The sequence below is a fragment of the Schistocerca piceifrons genome, chromosome 2 (genome assembly GCF_021461385.2).
Source record: "Schistocerca piceifrons isolate TAMUIC-IGC-003096 chromosome 2, iqSchPice1.1, whole genome shotgun sequence".
Classification (NCBI taxonomy): domain Eukaryota; kingdom Metazoa; phylum Arthropoda; class Insecta; order Orthoptera; family Acrididae; genus Schistocerca; species Schistocerca piceifrons.
The window spans coordinates 556,399,969-556,420,153 of record NC_060139.1 but is presented as its reverse complement, the minus strand read 5'-3'; the positions used below and the strand labels follow the sequence as shown (position 1 = coordinate 556,420,153).

The following is a 20,185-nucleotide window of genomic DNA, read 5'->3' as shown; positions in this document are numbered from 1 at the left end:
GTTCTCTCTGTTATCATACTCACCTATGTTGCTTTTCAAATTATGTAACAGTGTGCAGAAATACACTTTTGTGGCAGTCAGTAGCCTCAGTTTGATAAAGAGAAAATGGCAGTGTTCCTTAGAATTCAATTTGCTCATTATTTGGATAACTTTTTAAAAAATTTTCATTATTTCATTGATACAACTAGAATTCTCCCATATCTGTATGCCATATTATACGTGTGTCTGGAATAGACCAAGGTACATCATTTTCAAATGCCTATTAGTGACTGCTTATGTTAGTTTCCATGTGGGATAGTATACTTGGACTATTCTCATGAAGACGGGGCTAATATGTTCCTTGCAGATCACTGCGGAGCCAATACTGTGGAGCCAATATGAAAGCATTATAGTGTTACAGAATTATCTTGTACATCATATAATTAATTTCAGTGTGTTACTGAGACTGAAGAGGAGTTCACTTATATTAAAACAAATTCACTCCTAGTTCTAGTTTTTCCATAGTAACATACTGTCATTATTTCATAGTGTGTATTAGGCCTAAGTAGTGTCATCTCATCTTTATAACATGCTGCTGAATTTGGTCCTTCATGGGGAAGAAAATTATTAACTGCAACATTGAAAAGAAATGAACCAAGGACCAAGTCCTGTGGCAATCTGTCTCAAGCTCCTTCAGTAAAGGACATCCATTTTTAACTGATACAAACTTTCACCTGTTGCTAAGATCATCACATAGTCGTAAAAATGTTTGAGTGATTTTTGATAAATAGTGGTGAGTGCCTTCTGTTCATATTTTTGAAAATAATCGTTATTAACTTCAAGAAATAGTAAACTAAATTGTGTGGTGTTTCTTTGTTTCACTTATTTTAATGTTGTACATAGGTTATTTAGCATCTTTTAGTTATTTGCTATATTTAACCATTTTATTTTTTGTCATATTTGTGCATTTGAACACTGGCTTCAGGGTCTCAAGTTTCCGTGTGAGAGACTCTGCAACACCCTGAGGTGATTTGGAAGTTAGGGACTGTACAGTTCTCCACCACAGCAATGCAAAATTTGAGGATTAGTGGCTTTAAGCAGTTCCACTCTGTCAGGTCAAACATTAAAATGAAATACTAAAACTTAATACAAGATATTGATGTTGCATGATAACATTTATTTAATAATTCATTGTGAACCTGCTTTTGGCTTTCCAAGCCATCATCAGGTGACTTAATACTAAACAGATGGTCCACAACACCAGTGATAGTTTGTTATTGTACAAAGGTTTCAAAGATATGTGACATTTAATGACTATATATTGATACAAAAACACAAAGCCATGTTTTATACATTCCTGTACTTTTAACCTTTGAGTATAAAGCAACATAAGTTTTATTTGTTCAAAGCTGCTTTGGGATTTACATTGTGCTTGTGTTTTTGTATCAATATATAGTTGAAAAATGTCACTTATCTTTGAAAAACAATCTTTTTGCAGCTATGAATGACTACACCAATTTTTAATTGACTGCTTTATAGATATAAAAGAGAGCAAAGGCTAATTTATGTCTACCATCTTTGTTCTCTGTCTTTGCTAAGATTGTATTTTATGTGCTTTTTTAAGTTGTCGAAATTTTAGGCAGATTCGTCTCTAACTATTTCAGCAAGAATACTATTAACCATGCAATTGAGTGCCTGTAACTCACCCTCACCATCCATTAGCTTGTCCCCTGAGTCATTTCATATCTGTTGGAATAAAGCAAAGAATTTCCTCATTCATTCGTTTATTTACTCATTCATTCATCATGTTCTGTAGGTCTCAGAAAGGAGAACAACCTTCAAGAATGTGGAACAAGTCAAGATATAAATTAACAAAAAGCAAGCAAATCATGGATAGCATTCAGCAATAATTATACTGATTAATGTGATTTGCGATTGTGCCATCAAAACTTGGTGAAGTAAATTAGAAAGAAGCTGCTGCCTCATCAATTATACGAGAATGTGCTGTTTGTCTCATTTTAGTAGCTTACTATTACTTCATTACATAGGAATGTTTCAAAGAAAACTAATATCTACATCTTTAAAAACTGAATCATGTTTATGGTATATTGCTATTTGTCATGTAGCTTTAGAACAAACACTTCTGTTTGTCATGTAATTAATATAAATTTTCATTTCTTGAATTTAGATGTTAGTATTTTGTACAAACAAAGGTCATTGAAGTATGTTTTTGATTCTTTTTTTTCCCCCCCAGTCAGTTGGAATTTCCAGTTTCTTGCTTTGTGTTGTATGGAAGCTTTTTGAATATTTTTGCACCTGATTTAATAACTCTACTCTGAACCCTAGACAATGTGGAAAAGTCTACAAGAAAATGATTTTTGTGTCTTGTACTGTGACTGTACATCACAGTTCATTTGAAATTGATTTTTATCATAGCAGTAAAATCCACTGAGGAGTAAATATATTGCAAAGCCAGTGTAAGAACTCAAAGAACCTTATAAAGGCTTTGGAGATATATATGTTCATCTACTTTACACAATATTCTTACTGATCACTTGTCACTGACCCACAAGACAATTCCATAAGACACCATGGAATGAAAATATGCAAAACAAGCCAGCATTTCTGTTTTCAGATCAATACAGCGGGAGAGTATTTCTAAGGGCTGAACACACTGAACTAAGCTCCTTGCTTAGTTTTTCCACGTGTTGACCCCATTTTGTGTAAATTGATTCTGCCATAGATACACACAAATGGGTCTGTGACAAGTGAGCAGTAAGACTATTGTGTAAAGTAGATAATCATATACCCCTCAGAAGCCTTTATAAGGATCTTTGAGTTCTCACACTGACTTCACAATATATTTACTCCTTAATGGTTTTTACTGCTATGATAAAAATCAATTTCAAATGAACTGTGATGTACAGTCACAGTACAAGACACAAAAATCATTTTCTTGTAGACTTTTCCTCATTGTCTAGGGTTCAGAGTAGAGTTATTTAATCAGGTGCAAAAATACTCAAAAAGCTTCCATACAACACAAAGCAAGAAACTGGAAATTCCAACTGACTGGGGAAAAAAAAGAATGAAAAACATACTTCAATGACCTTTCTTTGTACAAAATACTAACATCTAAATTCAAGAAATGAAAATTTATATTAATTTCATGACAAGCAGAAGTGTTTGTTCTAAAGCTACATGACAAATAGCAATATACCATAAACATGATTCAGTTTTTAAAGATTTAGATAACAGTTTTCTTTGAAACATTCCTATGTAATGAAGTAATAGTAAGCTACTAAAATGAGACAAATAGCACATTCTCGTATAATTGATGAGGCAGCATCTTCTTTCTAACTTACTTCACCAAGTTTTGCTGGCATAATCGCAAATCACATTAATCAGTATAATTATTGCTGAATGCTAATGCAGTATACAGATTTAGTATCCACGATTTGCTTGCTTTTTGTTAATTTATATCTTTACTTCACATAAGTACCATAGGTCGACCAACATGTTATTGGCTTTCTCAGTTTGTGAAAGACTCCCTCTCTCTTGAAAATAAATGATCCAGTTTTTTCTGAAACTGTAATCCTTGTACATCACATCTACTGATTTCTATTCCTTTCTGATAATTCCCTCGTGGTGCGTCTCTTTTGTCATAGAGTATATGTACCACATCTCCTAAATCACTGGATCTATTTGAACCAAATTTGGTACACACACTACTTGTTGTTGTGGTCTTCAGTCCAGAGACTGGTTTGATGTAGCTCTCCATGCTACTCTATCCTGTGCAAGCTTCTTCATCTCCAAGTAACTACTGTAACCGACATCCTTCTGAATCTGCTTAGTGTATTCATCTCTTGGTCTCCCTCTATGATTTTTACCCTCCACCCTGCCCTCCAATGCTAAATTGGTGATCCCTTGATGCCTCAGAAATGCCCTACCAACTGATCCCTTCTTCTAGTCAAGTTGTGCCACAAATTCCTGTTCTCTCCAATTCTATTCAATACCTCCTCATTAGTTATGTGATGTACCCATCTAATCTTCAGCATTCTTCTGTAGCACCACATTTCAAAAGCTTCTTCTCTCTTCTTGTCTAAACTATTTTTTGTCCACGTTTCACTTCCAAACATGGCGACACTCCATACACATACTTTCAGAAACGACTTCCTGACACCTTAATCTATACTCGATGTTAACAAATTTCTCTTCTTCAGAAGTGCTTTCCTTGCCATTGCCAATCTACATTTTATATCCTTTCTACTTCGACCATCATCAGTTATTTTGCTCCCCAAATAGCAAAACTCATTTACTACTTTAAGCATGTCATTATCTTCGTTTTGCTTTTGTTGATGTTCATCTTACATCCTCCTTTCAAGACACGGTCCATTCCGTTCAGCTGCTCTTCCAGATGCCTTGCTGTCTCTGACAGAATTACAATGTCATCGCCGAACCTCAAAGTTTTTATTTCTTCTCCATGGACTTTAATTCCTACTCCGAATTTTTCTTTTGTTTCCTTTACTGCTTGCTCAATATACAGAGTGAATAACATCGGGGATAGGCTACAACCCTGTCTCACTCCCTTCCCAACCACTACTTCCCTTTCATGCCCCTCAACTCTTATAACTGCCATCTGGTTTCTGTACAAATTGTAAATAGCCTTTCGCTCCTTGTATTTTACTCCTGCCACCTTCAGAATTTGAAAGAGAGTATTCCAGTCAACATTGTCAAAATGCTGGAAATGTAGGTTTGCCTTTCCTTAATCTATTTTCTAACATAAGTCGTAGGGTCAGTATTGCTTCACGTGTTCCAACATTTCTATGGAATCCAAACTGATCTCCCCCGAGGTCGGCTTCTACCAGTTTTTCCATTCGTCTGTAAAGAATTTGTGTTAGTACTACATACTACTTACCGTTTGGAAAAAAAATAGTGTGGGGGGAAGTGCCATGTAGCTCCCATAGGATTGGGGATGAGGTTGGGAAAGGATTGGTTACCCGTGACATCTAGGCTGCCCTGCACAATGGATGTATTGTGCAGCTAGTATTCAAATATGTTCCAGGGGATGTACATGCAGATGGGTGTGGTTGTGCAGAGAGAGGGGTAGTGAAAGATGGATAGTTACAAGGGGAAAGAAGGGTGAGATGGACAGAGAAAGGAGGAGGAGCAGAAGGACAGACAGGGATGGGGAGAGGAAGACATTGACAGAGATAGGGGACAGGAGGAGATGGACAGAGAGAAGGGTGAGGAGGAGAGGGACAGAAAGAAGGGGACTGAGGAGGTAGACAGGGAGAATGGGGTAAATGGAAAGAAATAGGAGGAGGAGGAGATGGAGATGAATAGAGCGATAAGGAATGAAGGAGGTAGAAAGAGAGAGGGAGGCAGGAAGTTGACAGAGAGAGAGAGGGAAGATGGAAAGAAATTGGAAGAGGAGGAGGAGGTAAGAGAGGTTGTGGAGGAGGAGATGTGTACGTAAGCAAAGCTGTGGGTAAAAGGTAGTATTTATTATTTTTCAAACCAGTTTTTGGCTGTTATGCCATTATCAGGTACAGTGTGCCTGATGGTGGCGTAACAGCCAGAAAGCTAGTTGTAAAACAATAAATATTGTAGAATATTTTTTGTAGTAACACAATTCACTTTTTCCATCGCACTTCACATAGTGTAGACCGGGAACTGTCCGCTAGGCATTCCCGATGTAAACTGACTGGGCACGGCCTGTGCTGCCTGAGTTGTTGTTCCGCCAGCAGAGGGCGCAGTCGAATTCTTGCGTGCCCTCTGGTGGACGGGACTTTCCTTGCGGCAACTACTGTCCGTGACGCGCCATGCGGATGTGCGCCTCCCACGATCTTTCTGGTGGCTACTGCACTCCTCCTCCTTCAGGGGGTGAAGTTACTGTGATCCACTGTGTCGGGAGGTGGAGCGTCGTGCAGTAACCATGACCTCCACATCAATTGGAAGGCTGGAGTCGGGGGGATCTGCCAACCCTCGAGCCGGAACCTTCAAATACGGTTGGAAGTGACCCCACATGAAGAGGCCCCCGTCGTCCCACCACCGAAGCCCGGGACAGAACGGGCGACAAGCCGTCGAACTGCAGATCCCGGTCCACATCGGGAGGGGCAAGACCCAGTGGCGGGGACGAGGGGGAAGGCACGGCCACAGGTGAACCAGCCTCCTGAGAAACCGGGCCTGCAAGGGGGGCCGGCTCTCGCCGGGGCATCTCTAACGATGATGATGCCAGTGCTGGAGCTACTGGAGGCCACCCAGGCTGAGAACCATCGCAGTGTGGCGGAGTCACAGGTGGGAGGGGCGGTAGCGTCCCCTGAGAAAACAACACGGGTGCTGGCAATGGGGAAGCCGGCGCCTGAGGGGTTAGAGGGTGGGTGCCCAAATGTGGACGTAGCTGATTTTGGTGACAACGTACCTCCTGGTCCCCCGCCTGCAAGGTATGGAGCTGGTGGCCATTGCGGTGCAGGACCACCGCCGGTATCCAACGTGGATTGCGACCAAACCCACATGCCCAGACCGACATACCCGGTGGAAAGCTGGGTACCCCGTTTTGCGAAGACTGGTAAGGACCAGGCCGGAGGAGGTGCAGCAGAGTCCTAGGTTGGCGCCCATGGAGGGGCTCTGCGGGGCTGCGTTCTCCCATCGGTGTGGTCCGGTATGCCATCAGGAAAAACGTCAACGCCTCCTCTGCCGGAAATTCGTGCACATACTTTTTCATCTGCGTCTTCCCCATTCAATTGTGGATGAGAGGGGGGGAGAGCAAACGTGCCAAATACCGAAGCACCTACAAAAATCCTGGAAGGTCTGCGAAATAAACTGAGGTCCATTGTCCGATAGCAGGGTGACTGGCCGACCTTCTGCAGAAAAGATTTTTGTGAGTGCCTGGATTGCAACTTCTGAAGTGGTTGAGGAGCAGCGAACCACATATGGGAATCGGGAATAAGCATCAATGACAATGAGCCAAAATCCATCTGCCGTTTCCCTGGCGACTCTAGAACTAGTGATCGGGAAGCCATCATCCGCTTGGCGGGACGCCACATGCAAATGAAAACACATAATCTCCTCCCGATCGAACTTAGGATCCGGGCCCACAGGAAGACAGGAAAGAGCGTCAGCGTTGGCATGCTGTCCGGGAGGGCGAAAATGAATGTCATAATGGTACTTGGAGAGAAACAAGGCCCAGCGCTGCAGTCTGCGGACTGCCCTATCCGGAATCTGAGAGGCGGGTCCAAATAACGATATTAATGGCTTATGGTCAGTGATTAACTGAAACTTCGTGCCATACAAGAAAGGGTGAAACTTGGTAACAGTGTAGACAATGGCCAAAGCCTCTTTTTTTCCACCTGGGAGTAATGAGCCTGTGCAGGACTAAGCGTTTTAGACACAAACGCCAGTGGCTGCTCGGAGCCATCCGCGTTACGATGGGCCAGGACCGCCCCCACCCCATACTGCGAAGCACCTGTAGCCAGGACCAACGGCTTATTGGGGTCAAAAGTAGCCAAACAAGGCGCTGATGTGAGGAGGCCCTTCAACGAGGTGAACGCTCACTTGCATGCAGGCAACCAATCAAAAGGAACACCCTTGCGCAGAAGGCGGTACAGGGGGGCGGGCTATGGGGGAAGCCCAGGGAATGAACTGGTGGTAGTAGGCAATCGTGCCTAAAAAAGCTTGTAACTCCTTCAGCGAAGTGGGCCGCTGAAGGTCAACGATACCTTGGACCAAACTTCCTAGTGGCTGAACGCCATGCCGAGAGATGGTGTAGCCCACATACTCAATGAACGGTTGGAAGAAGTTCGACTTACGCAGGTTGCAATGCAGGCCCACGGAACTGAATTTGAGAAAGAGGGTTCTAAGGTTGTGCAAGTGTTCCTCTGTGCTGTGGCCTGCGACAATTATGTCGTCCAGGTAATTAATACAATGAGGGATTGTTGACGTGACATGCTCAAGATAACGCTGAAATATCGCCAGGGCATTGGATATTCCGAAGGCCAACCTCTGGTATTGGTAAAGGCCAAACGGGGTGTTGACGACTACCAGCTGTTTGGAGTCCTCATCAAGTGGTATCTGATGGTAAGCCTCCGAAAGATCGATTTTCGAAAAATATTGGCCTCTTGCCACGGTGGAGAACAATTCATCAGAATGAGACAAGATATAGGTGTCCACCAACAATTGGGAATTAATGGTGGCCTCGAAATTGCCACAAAGACGTAATTTTCCCAAGGGTTTCCTGACAATAACGAGGAGCGAAGCTCACTCACAAGAAGAAATGGGAAGAACGATGCCGATGGCTGTCAGCCGGTCTAGCTCTGCTTTTACCTGAGGGCGGAGAGCCAAGGGGATCTGTCTCGCGCATAGAAAACGCGGGCGAGCCGACACCTTCAACATTAAGTGAGCTTCAAAGTCTGAAACACGCCCCAGGCCCTCCTCAAAGATATCCTTAAAGTCAGAGATCAAAGATTCCAATGTTTGATAGGGAACGTCTTCGGAGACCAACTGTATGGTGTCTGCGATAGAAAAACCAAAAGCTTGAAAGGTATCCAATCCAAAAAGGTTAGCGGAGCTCGCATCACTGACAACAATAAAAGTAAGAGGCCGAGTGATTGATTTGTAAGTAACGTCGGTAGTGAATTGACCCAGTAGGGGAATGAACTGAACTGTTTACCATAACCGCGTAGACGCCGGTAAACTGGTGCCAACGGGGGCGACCCAAGGTCGGAGTAAGTTGGTGCATTCAACAAGGAAACTGCCGCGCCCGTATCTACTTGCAGTTGTAATCGGCACGACCGAACTGACACCTCGATAAAGAGTTTGTGTGCCGATGCGTCAGGAGCCTGGCCCGATGAAACTTCCTGAATGTCAACATCCATGTCCTCTGTACCTGCTTCCTTCGATTCTTTTGAGGCTGAGCGGCAAACTTTAGCAATGTGTCCTTTTTTATTACGTTTTCGACAAACGGCCCAACGATAGGGGCACTCTGACCAATCATGATGGATATAGCATGACACACAGGACGGTAACAGGGGCCGGCGGCCGGAACTCTGTTTACGCGCCATGCAGGAGCGGCCGTAACGGCCGGATTTTAACGCTCGCACGTCGTCCACCCCAGACGCAGTGGACGCGACCATGCCGCCCTGAACTGCCGCGACATCGCACCATGCTTCCAACTGTTGACCTGTGGCGTGAGAGACTTCATAAGTTTGAGCAATGGACAGGACTTCCTCCAGGGAAGGGTCTTCCAACTGCAGGGCCCGTTGCCAGACCTCCCTATCAGGGGCCGAACGAACAATGACGTTGCGCACCATAACGTGGGCATACGACTCTCACGACTGCTCCGTGACAAAATGACACTTGTGACTAAGACCGTGCAGGGTAGCGGCCCGCGCCTGGTAAGACCGATGGGGCTGTTTCTTGCAGTGGTAGAACTTGACCCTAGCTGCCACAACATGCGTGCGGCGGCGATAATATGAAGACAGCAATGAACACAATGCGTCAAAAGACAAGGGTGAGGGTTCCTGCAACGGCACTAGCTGACGCAAAACTTTATACAGCGAGGGAGATATCCAAGACAAGAAAAGAGCATGACATACCTCTGCATCGGCAACATGAAACGCCTGGAAATGCTGCCGAAGACGATGTTCATATGCGTCCCAATCCTCCGCGTCTCGTCATACGGGGGAAAGGGAGGAGGGAACGGTGCTGGAGCAGACTGCTTGGAGAGCAACGCCGGAAGCACTTGTTGCATGGTTGCCATGAGCTCTGTCTGCTGCTCAACCAAAACCCCCACTAAATCCTCCATGCCGTGGATAAGCTGCGAAACCGGAACAATGACGCAACATGTGAAAGAACGACCCTACTCGTCGCCAGTTGTGTAGTAACATGATTCACATTTTCCGTTGCACTTCACATAGTGTAGACCGGGAACTGTCTGCTAGGCATGCCCGATGTGAACTGACTCGGCACGGCCCATGCTGCCTGAGTTGTTGTTGTTCGGCTGGCAGAGGGCGCGGCGGAATTCTCGCGTGCCCTCTGGGGGACGGGACTTTCCTTGCGGCAACTACTGACTGTGATGCGCCGTGCTGATGTGAACCTCCCACGATCTTTCTGGTGGCTACTGCATTTTTCATTGATCATATCTTCATTTTTAACTTGTTATCCAGCTGGACCCTAAGGAATTGTGTGAACTGTGCTTTATTGAGTGTATGACCATTAGTGTTTACTTCTGATGCTGGAAGATCATTACTGATTATTTGAAATGGCATAACATGAGTCTCTGTAGGAAAAAGATCTGAAATGTTATCTATTATCTACCTGATAGCCTTTTCAGATATCGTGTAAGCCAGCATTTCGCAACCTTTCAGTATTCATGGCCCAATTTTCAACAACAATTTTTATGCTGACACTGGCCTGTTATAAGTGCATTATATTAGTGTAAATGTGAATTTTAATTATTTATTGTGTTTGAATGAATTTTGCTTTGCTTTCCATTTAGCGACTTGCTCATTTTTTGGATTTTTTGAATAAACTCATCTTCAAACTCAACTTCAATGAAGTCATCTTGGTCACAACCCCGCACCCCTTATGGTTTCATTAGTCGTAATTATCTCTTCCACCCAGTATGTTCTCTGTTCCATTTGATTGTTTCCCTGTCTTTCCTAGTAATTCCCAACATGCATATTTCCATTGCTCACTGTGTTCTTAGTTTTGTAATCACTTCCCCATTAAATTGCAGTCTCACTGACTTACGTGAAAGTTTTCAATACTGACTCCTTGTAAACTTACCATTTCAATCACATTAGCAGCTCAATTTTTAAAACTCTATTTAGTGTAACAAAAGTGCACAGTTATATCTTTACTCTTCTGTTTTCTTCTTTTGTTGCACATCCTGTCTCTAGCTCCAGTTGATGTAAATACAAAACTCTCATCTGTTGGTTCTATGACCTCATTGTTAATTTGTAACATTAAGCTTTTTATAATTATTCATGGTGTTACACATTAAAATGTAATGATAATGAGCACTGTAGAGTAGCTGTGGTGTCGAATTAAAACTTGTCAGTGAATCACAACCACATGCATTAATCTTGCTCACTCCACGATCCATTGTGACCATAGTCAAAGACGTGACTAAAATGTTGGCCAACGTGACTGATGCAGATATTCACTTTGGTTCCTCAGAAGCTCTTGTAATCGGTGGTTAATACAGTATCAGTTCTCCTCTACAACCCTCAAATGCTGATTAAAAATAATAATGGTTCCGCTAAGGCTGTATGTTATATCAATAAAAAGTTTTACTCACTCCAGATAAACAATTAAGTGAAGTTTTTGTTTGTATGACCATCTTCGGCAGTGATTGTTATGCATCAGTTATCATTGTGTTTTCTGTCGTAGTTTTACTGTAATTTAAGAGCGTCTTTGGTAAGTACGTCTCACTTTTATTTACAGAGCATCTTCAGTAGTTGGTATACTGAAAACATATGTAATATGTTTCAACAATTTGCTGTTTATGGATGAAAAATAGTTTTTTGATATAAATTTGGTGTAAATTTATGTCCCATGTTTTTCCTCTTTTTTATGTTTTTTATGAAGCCTCTTTTTCCTGTGGTGTTAGTGGAGGTTGAAGTAAAAAAAAAAAAATGTGGTATTACTTCCACTTTTTGTGATTGTTCAACTGCCGTGAAACAGCTTTTTCTGTATTTGAATTTTTGCACTTCACTTCTCACTCGACGAGAAAATCACCACATACATAAAACCATTACAGAAAAGAAATGACTCATAAATGATTGGTCCACCTAGCAAACGATACACTTTTTAAATTAATAGGACAAGTAGTATATAATTTTATATGTAGACATATGATCCCCCTCCGTGCACTAACCACCACCTCCCTCCGTCCTCCCCCGGTTTCCAGTAACCACTACCACCCACCATGTTGCTTTCCCCCAAATCACCACTCTTTCGGCCCACTCCACTCCCATCTCTGCTGAACAACTAACTCATCTTCTCTAATGTACTCCCCCCCTCCCCCACACACATACACACCAAATGTAAAAAAAAAAAAAAAACCACCCTAACAACAACTATTGACAGTGTTGACAATTCTCAGGACCTGACAAATGAACATACAGAAACACTGTGCTGAATGTAGAACAAAACAAACTACATTTGTCCTGAAGTTTTACAAAAGTTAAGTATAAACAACAAAAATGAGGAAAAGCAGATCATAAAAGTTAAAAAATCATGTAAGGTGAAAGTGAAACCGAGGGTGGTTTTTTTTCCCCTCTGACTTCAGTCTGTGAAACTATGAGAAAGCAGTTGACTCCAGAACGTGTATAAAAAAGGAAGAACACCATAAGTGAGTTACGTGCATAATTTATAAAGAAAAACTGTTTTTAATCTGTAAATAACATGGATATCATATTTTTTTAGTAATTACTGCGGTGCTTTGTAAAGAAAAGTGATGTGCGTCAAGTGAAAACAATCAGTATGGTTAGGACAGGGAAAACTATAAGAAGTTATAAACAAATAAAGCAGATTACTCGAATAGTACATGGCATTATCAAAAAGCATGACTTCTTTGAATCAGTTTCAGTTCTTTCTAAGGTGATCTAGATATAAAAGTACTTAAACGGAAGGTGGGCCTATGATCTTCGGTAACATCTTGACTGGTTATCAAAATGTCCTGGATCATGGGTTTGAATCCAGCCACAGCCTAAATTTTGCATAGAAATCATCAGCAGTCGTGGCAGAAGACATTTTGTATAAGGAGTCATTCTTTTTCTGCCAACAGTCTTGTCAAAGAATGTGGAGGAGTGGGTGGAGTTTCAGGACAAACTCTTGCCCTTGGGGTGGGAAACTGCTCCTACAAGGCAGAAGAATCATAAGTGATCATCAGCATGAGGAGGCAGAAGACAATGGAAACACACAGTGTATATCCAAATGACATGCACTGTGTAACTGAAAAAAGTGTCATGTTGATCTCTCCATTGACAAAAAATTCTGGATTAGTCCCTCATTTAGATGTTTGAGAGGGGCTGCCAAGGTGGAGATAAAAAGAATGAATAACCAAGACAAGGATAACATACTGAAAGTCAGAGTGTTGAATGTCAGAAGTTTGTGTGTTGTAGGGAAGCTAGAAAATTTGAAAAGAGAAATGCAAAGGCTCTGCCTACATATAATGGGAGTCAGTTACGTTGAAATGGCAAAAATAATTATTTCTGGTCAAATAAATATAAGGTAATATCAACACCAGCAGAAAATGATATAATGGAAATAGGATTTATTATAAACAGGAGAGGAGGGCAGAGAGTGAGTTACTGTGAATAATTCAGTGGTTTAGTGATACGGTTGTTCTCTTCAGAGTCAACAGAAAACCAATGCCAACAACAGCAGTTCAGCTTTACATGCCAGTGTCACAAATCAAAGATTAAGAGATGAAGTATATGAGGGTACTGAATGGGTAATTCAGTATGTAAAATGAGATAATCTAATAATCTTGAGGGATTGGAATGTGGTAGTAGGTGAACATTTGAAAGAGAGCTATGGGAGAATATGCGCCTGGTAGTAGGAATGAGATGATGTGAAAAGCTAATTGAGTTCTGCAATAAGTTGCAGCTAGTAATGGTGACTACATTATTCAAAAATCGCAAAAGGAGGAATTATGCTTGGAAAAGACCTGGAGATATGAAAAGATTCCAGTTAGATTACATCATGGTCAGAGAGAGAGACTGAAATCAGATATTGGATTGTAAGGTGTGCCCACGAGCAGCCAGTCTTGGATCACACTTTAGTTATTTAGAGTAGGTTGAAGCTTAAGAGACTCATCCGGAAGAACCAGTGTATGAAGATGTGAGATACTGAAGTACTGAGGAATGATGAGATGCGTTTGAAGTTTCCTGAAGAAATCTGGTTTAACGGAAGAAATACTTAAAATGATTGATTGAAACAAGGAAGTAAAATAATGTTCAGGGAAATTTAGGAACACACAACTTTACTTAGGAATGAAATTAATAGGAATTGCAAAAAAGTCAGTGGTATGTTAGATGACAATCAGTTTGGCTTTCAGAAAGATACAGGCACCAGAGAGGCAATTCTGATGATGTGATTGATAATGTCGACAAGACTTAAGAAAAATCGAGACAAGTTCATAGGATTATGTCAACCTGGAAACAGCATTTAAAAAAGGAGAAATATTGCAAGATGTATGAAATTCTTAGAAAAGTAGGAGTAACCTATAGCGAAAGATGGATAATTTACAATGTTCAAGAACCATGAGGAAAATGTAAGAATGGAAAACAAAGAACGAAGTGCTCATATTAAAAATAGTGTATGACAGAGATGTAGACTTTTGCCACTGATGTTCTACCTGTGATGGAAATAAAAGAAAAGTTCAGGAGTGGATTAAAATTCATCGTTAAAGGATGTGAATGATAAGATTCACTGGTAACATTTGTATCATCAGTGAAAGTGAAGAAGAATTACAGAATGTGTTGACCGGAATGAATTGTCAAATGAGTACAGAAGATGGCAGAAGAGTTAACCAAAGAGAGGCAAGAGCGATGAGTAGCAGAAATGAGATTAGTGATAAACTTAACATAAAAAATTGGGGACCACAAAGTAGACAAAGTTAAGGAATTCTGCTATGTTCGGTGCAAAGTGACATATGAAGCAAGAACAACACAAATAGCAGATCAGCACAGACAAATGGGGCATCCATGGAAAAGAGATGCTAGCTGGGATCATATGTTGACCTAAATCTGAAGGCTAAGTTTCTAAGAATGTATGTGCAGATCACAGCACTGTATGGTAGTGAATATTGTGGGAATACTGAAAAGCAGAGAACTGAAGCATTTGAGATGTGGTGCTATAAAAGGATGTGGACTGATAAGATAAGGAATGATGAGGTTCTCTACAGAATCAGCAAGGAAAGGAACATATGGAAAACATCATCAACAAGAAGGGGTGGGATGATGGGACATGTGTTAAGGCTTCATTGAATAACTCCTGTGGCACTAGAGGGTGCTTTAGAGGATAAAAACTGTAGGGGAAGACAGAGATTGGAATACATCTAGCAAATAACTGAGGCTGTAATGTACAAGTGCTCTCTGAGATGATGAAGTTGACTCAAAAGAGAAATTTGTGGCTGGCCATACTGAACTGGTGAGAAGATTGTTGATCCAAAGGAATTGTGAAGTCCTAGGAAATGGCAAAATGTTGTCCAACCTCTCTTTTTTAGAACTTTACACAGGGAGACATAGACAGTTTCTTCTCATTACTCCTCCATCAATGCTTAAGGCTGCCTCTGTGTTGTAACCCATGTAACACACTTTTTCAGTGCCACGTTTCTAGCATACCATCCACTCGATGCACACACTCACTCCCTCTCCAAATCCCTCCTCCTCCTCCTCCTCCTCCTCCTCCCCACCTTCTCTTTTTTCTCTTCCTCCCAGACCCATGATGTAGCTCCCTATCTAATATCACTTCCCATTCCATTCCTCTGTTACTGTAGACAGTTTAATACTGACTGTAAATATATTATGAATCTCTGTAGAATTTCACACAGTGTTGATAACTTCTTGAATTGGTTTATAATGTTCCAGATCCATCATTCTGAATTATATATTGTGTTCTTTCATGTCCTAATTAGTTTGACTGCTTCTGTAATTCAGTGGTCAATTTTAATGACCACTGACATTTAAGTCCCAAGTTCAAATTTCAGTAATTTTCTCAGGTTATTGTGGGCTGGGAAGATCTAGAGTTGTGTACACTGTTTTATGGCACTTAATGGGAGTTGTTTTGAATGTATAACTAACTTAAATGAAATGAAATTTAAAAAAAAGCTAGCACAAGGCTGTGAGCCACAACACTAGCATAATATATATAAACTTTTTATCAATGATTGAACATAGTTATATGATAAGTTGAGATTAGGACTAAATTTGCCTCTAACTGCAAAAATGGTTCTCAGTTCTGCTGACACAATAAAAACAAACTGAAGATCGTTTTGCGCCAGAGGCAAGTTTATTCCTAATCTCAGCTAGTGTAACATTTATGTTTAATTTCTTTCATTGGCAAACAATGGGAAATCCAGTATGGAATGTAACAGTATTATGAGAAGAAAAGTCGCTACTCATCATATAGCGGAGTGCGCGCGCGCGCGCGCGCGCGCGCGCGCGCGCGCGCACACACACACACACACACACACACACACACACACACACACACACACACACAAATGCAACTCACATGCATGATTGCAGTCTCAGGCAACTGAAACCCTATAAGATTTAATTGTGAGAGTCTTTTTGTGTGCCTATCTGCAACTCAGCATCTCCGGTATAAGGTGAGTAGCAACTTTCCTTCTCATAATATTGTTTCTCTCATTAGCAGTTAAACAAACCTCAGCTCCTTAATTCTTGTCAAAGAAACACTATTATTTTTCATTGCAGTTGCTCCAAACTTAGTTTCTCTAATTCCTTAGTGGGATTTCGCCATTTTTTTCTAAGTTGGACTCCTTAGCTCCAGAATTTTAAGCAGTATTGAATTACAATGTATTTGTTTATAAGTTTATTTTATTTTAGATAAGAACACTACCTTTGTTAATGAATTTGACTTCACATGTAATGTTTTAGTCTCTATCATTAAGACCATGTGATGCTTCATTTTTAACTCCTTTATGCATTAAGTCTTTTTTTCTTTTTGTGAAAATAATTTGTGTATTACACAACTGGCCATTAAAATTGTTACACCAAGAAGAAATGCAGATGATAAACGGGTATTCATTGGACAAATATATTATACTAGAACTGACATGGGATTACATTTTCACACAATTTGGGTGCATAGATCCTGAGAAATCAGTTCCCAGAACAACCACCTCTGGCCGTAATAACGGCCTTGATACGCCTGGGCATTGAGTCAAACAGAGCTTCGATGGAGTGTACAGGTACAGCTGCCCATGCAGCTTCAACACGATAACACAGTTCATCAAGAGTAGTGACTGGCATATTGTGACGAGCCAGTTGCTCGGCCACCATTGACCAGATGTTTTCAATTGTTGAGAGATCTGGAGAATGTGCTGGCCAGGGCAGCAGTTGAACATTTTCTGTATCCAGAGAGGCCCGTGCAGGACCTGCAACATGTGGTCGTGCATTATCCTGCTGAAATGTAGGGTTTCGCAGGGATCGAATGAAGGGTAGAGCCACAGGTCGTAACACATCTGAAATTTAACGTCCACTGTTCAAAGTGCCATCAATGCGAACAAGAGGTGACAGAGATGTGTAACTAATGGCACCCCATACCATCACGCAGGGTGATACGCCAGTATGGTGATGATGAATACACGCTTCCAATGTGCATTCACCGCGATGTCGCCAAACATGGATGTGACCATCGTGATGCTGTAAACAGAACCTCGATTCATCTGAAAAAATGACGTTTTGCCATTCGTGCACCCAGGTTCGGCGTTGAGTACACCATCGCAGGTGTTCCTGTCTGTGATGCAGCGTTAAGGGTAACCGCAGCCATGGTCTCGGAGCTGATAGTCCATGCTGCTGCAAACATTGTCGAACTGTTCGTGCAGATGGTTGTTGTCTTGCAAACGTCCCCATATGTTGACTCAGGGATCGAGACATGGCTGCATGGTCCATTACAGCCATGCGGTTAAGATGCCTGTCATCTTGACTGCTACTGATACGAGGCCATTGGGATCCAGCACGACATTCCATATTACCCTCCTGAACCCACCGACTCCATATTCTGCTAACAGTCATTGGATTTCGACCAACGCGAGCAGCAATGTTGCAATACGATAAACCACAATTGCGATAGGCTACAATCCGACCTTTATCAAAGTCAGAAACGTGATGGTACACATTTCTCCTCCTTACACGAGGCATCACAACGACGTTTCACCAGGCAACGCCGGTCAACTGTTGTTTCTGTATGAGAAATCAGTTGGAAACTTTCCTCATGTCAGCATGTTGCAGGTGTCACCACCGACGCCAACCTTGTGTGAATGCTCCCAACCTTGTGTGAATGCTCTGAAAAGCTAATCATTTGCATATCACAGCATCTTCTTCCAGTCGGTTAAATTTCGCATCTGTAACACGTCATCTTTGTGGTGTAGCAACTTTAATAGCCAGTACTGTAGTTTTTGAGGTTAGTAGACCATATTGTCAAGCAATTCTGAAAAGAAGTTTTATTTTGCAGAACGTAAGAAATAAATGGTTTGGTACATTCCTGGCGTACAATGCATGTGAGGTGAAACATATAACAGTTCATTGTTTCTTTACAAGTACTGTATGGCATGATATAACTCATCCTGTCCAGTGGCACGCAGTCTACATCAGTACCCCGCTACACATGCAATATGAGACATTTTGAAACAGTTTCAGGCCTTATTCACACAAAAATGAGTGAATGTTAAACACTTACCTGTATTGGGAGGGCAACAATGATGCAAATTTCTACAGTTGAAGGGTGGATTGATCCTTTGTTCTTTGTTTGAATTGTTAAAGTTCATTTCTGTATGAATAAGGATAGAACCTGTTTGAAAATGTTCCATACTGCATGAGTAAAGAAGTATTGAAGTAGCTTGTGTGCCATTGGACAGCATAAGTAAAGTATTTGTAGTTATGTCGTGTCATGTATTAGTTCTGTATTAGTCAAAGAAAAAAATTCATGGTAAAAGCACACAGAGATTTTCCTGTTTGGCTCACCGGTATATAGTAAGGAGTTAAGTAGTGCTCGTTGCCTTTTTGAAGTTTAGTGTTACAGCTAGTGCTTTATTGATTATGGTTTTCTCTTTGTAGGAGCATCGATTATATGAGGTATCGGAAGGAGCTAGATTGCACTTCATTAAATTTGAAACAAAATACATTGAAAATTGTTTGAATTTTATTGAAGCTAATTTGGTTAATAGCAGAGAAAATATGGTCGGAAAAACCATAAAAGCTACTGGTGGAGGAGCTTATAAGTACACAGAACTTCTTCAACAAAAACTGGGTCTTTCGTAAGTATTTTAACTTTTGTAAAATTTATTGTAAAATAAGCCTTAGATTTTGTACTGCAAACTTTATATTTTTAAAACCAATAACACTCAGATTTTTTTTAAAAAAAATTGACTAACTCTGTTGCACTGAAAAACTTCTTGTTAGAGTTGACAAAGAGGATGAGATGAGCTGCTTGATCAAGGGGTGCAATTTCTTACTGAAGAACATTACAGATGAAGCATTTGAATACCACCGCCATGGCAATCCTGAGTACAAGTTTCAAAATGCGGACCCAAATATCTTTCCATATCTCTTGGTTAATATTGGCTCAGGAGTTAGCATCATGAAAGTAAGTCAGGAAAGTAGAAAAGTCCCTTTTTTGTAAAGAAAGATTTCTAAATATATTCTTCTCATTTCACAAAAGTCTAAAAAAATATTAGCCCAATATTCTGTTTTCTTTCCTTATCATACTAGTACTGGTGTTAAGCTATATAAATTTCATTCTTGTATTTGTGCATAGTGTCTGTTTCAAGTCAATAATGGTAATAATGTTCATGTAATTGACTTGAAACCTCAGTTTTGCCAACAATTGTCTGTACTTTCAGTTTTTTTCTTTTGAAATATGCATCTTTCTTACTTTAAAATTAAAACCATTTCATAACTTGGAAAGAGGGAAGTATTATGGCACTGTTGAATGGTGATAACCATTTTAAATGTAATTTAAAAGTGAAGTAAATGGAATATAAATGACTGTGTTGTTGCCCGAAGCACTGCAGAGAAGCACATGCCAAATTTTGTTTTTTCTATTGTATGGTTATTATTTGACTCTCTCCATACTGAGACTTTCCATGATGTTCGGTATGTATGACAAAAACTTGTACTTAGTTAAAATTTTGTGTTCAGTTGGAGAAAATAAATAAGCAGAATTATCCAAGCAGTTAACACCAGGCATTAATCTCAAGGGATGAAGATAAAGACTATCAACCAGTATAATTCAAAAGTATTGCACGATGTGTGTGTTGAGGGTGGGTGGTGGGGCTGGGGGGTTGGGAAAGGCTCATCAATTTTGTTAACCATGTTAAAAAGATGCTATAAAAGCAAAGAGAGGTTCGTGACAATAGTATGAGGTGTGTTAAAAAAATTACAGGATTTTTTGTTTTTCCAAAAGAATTTTTATTTACTACATTTTATCCCTTTCAAAATAGCCCACTTTG

The 20,185-nt window shown here is 40.8% G+C and overlaps 1 protein-coding gene across 3 annotated transcripts in view; it reads left to right on the top strand.

The window, feature by feature from the left end:
• The window catches only part of LOC124773720 (4'-phosphopantetheine phosphatase), a 158,868-nt gene that overhangs the window by 11,405 nt on the left and 127,278 nt on the right, over window positions 1-20,185 (top strand). For all 3 annotated transcript variants that reach the window (XR_007014876.1, XM_047249426.1, XM_047249425.1), the window contains exons 3-4: window positions 18,792-18,991; window positions 19,137-19,320. Coding sequence is in view for 2 of the 3 variants with exons in the window: in XM_047249426.1 (XP_047105382.1) it covers window positions 18,792-18,991; window positions 19,137-19,320 (384 nt within the window). In the remaining variant the exon portion in view is untranslated. The remainder of the gene's footprint in view (window positions 1-18,791; window positions 18,992-19,136; window positions 19,321-20,185) is intronic.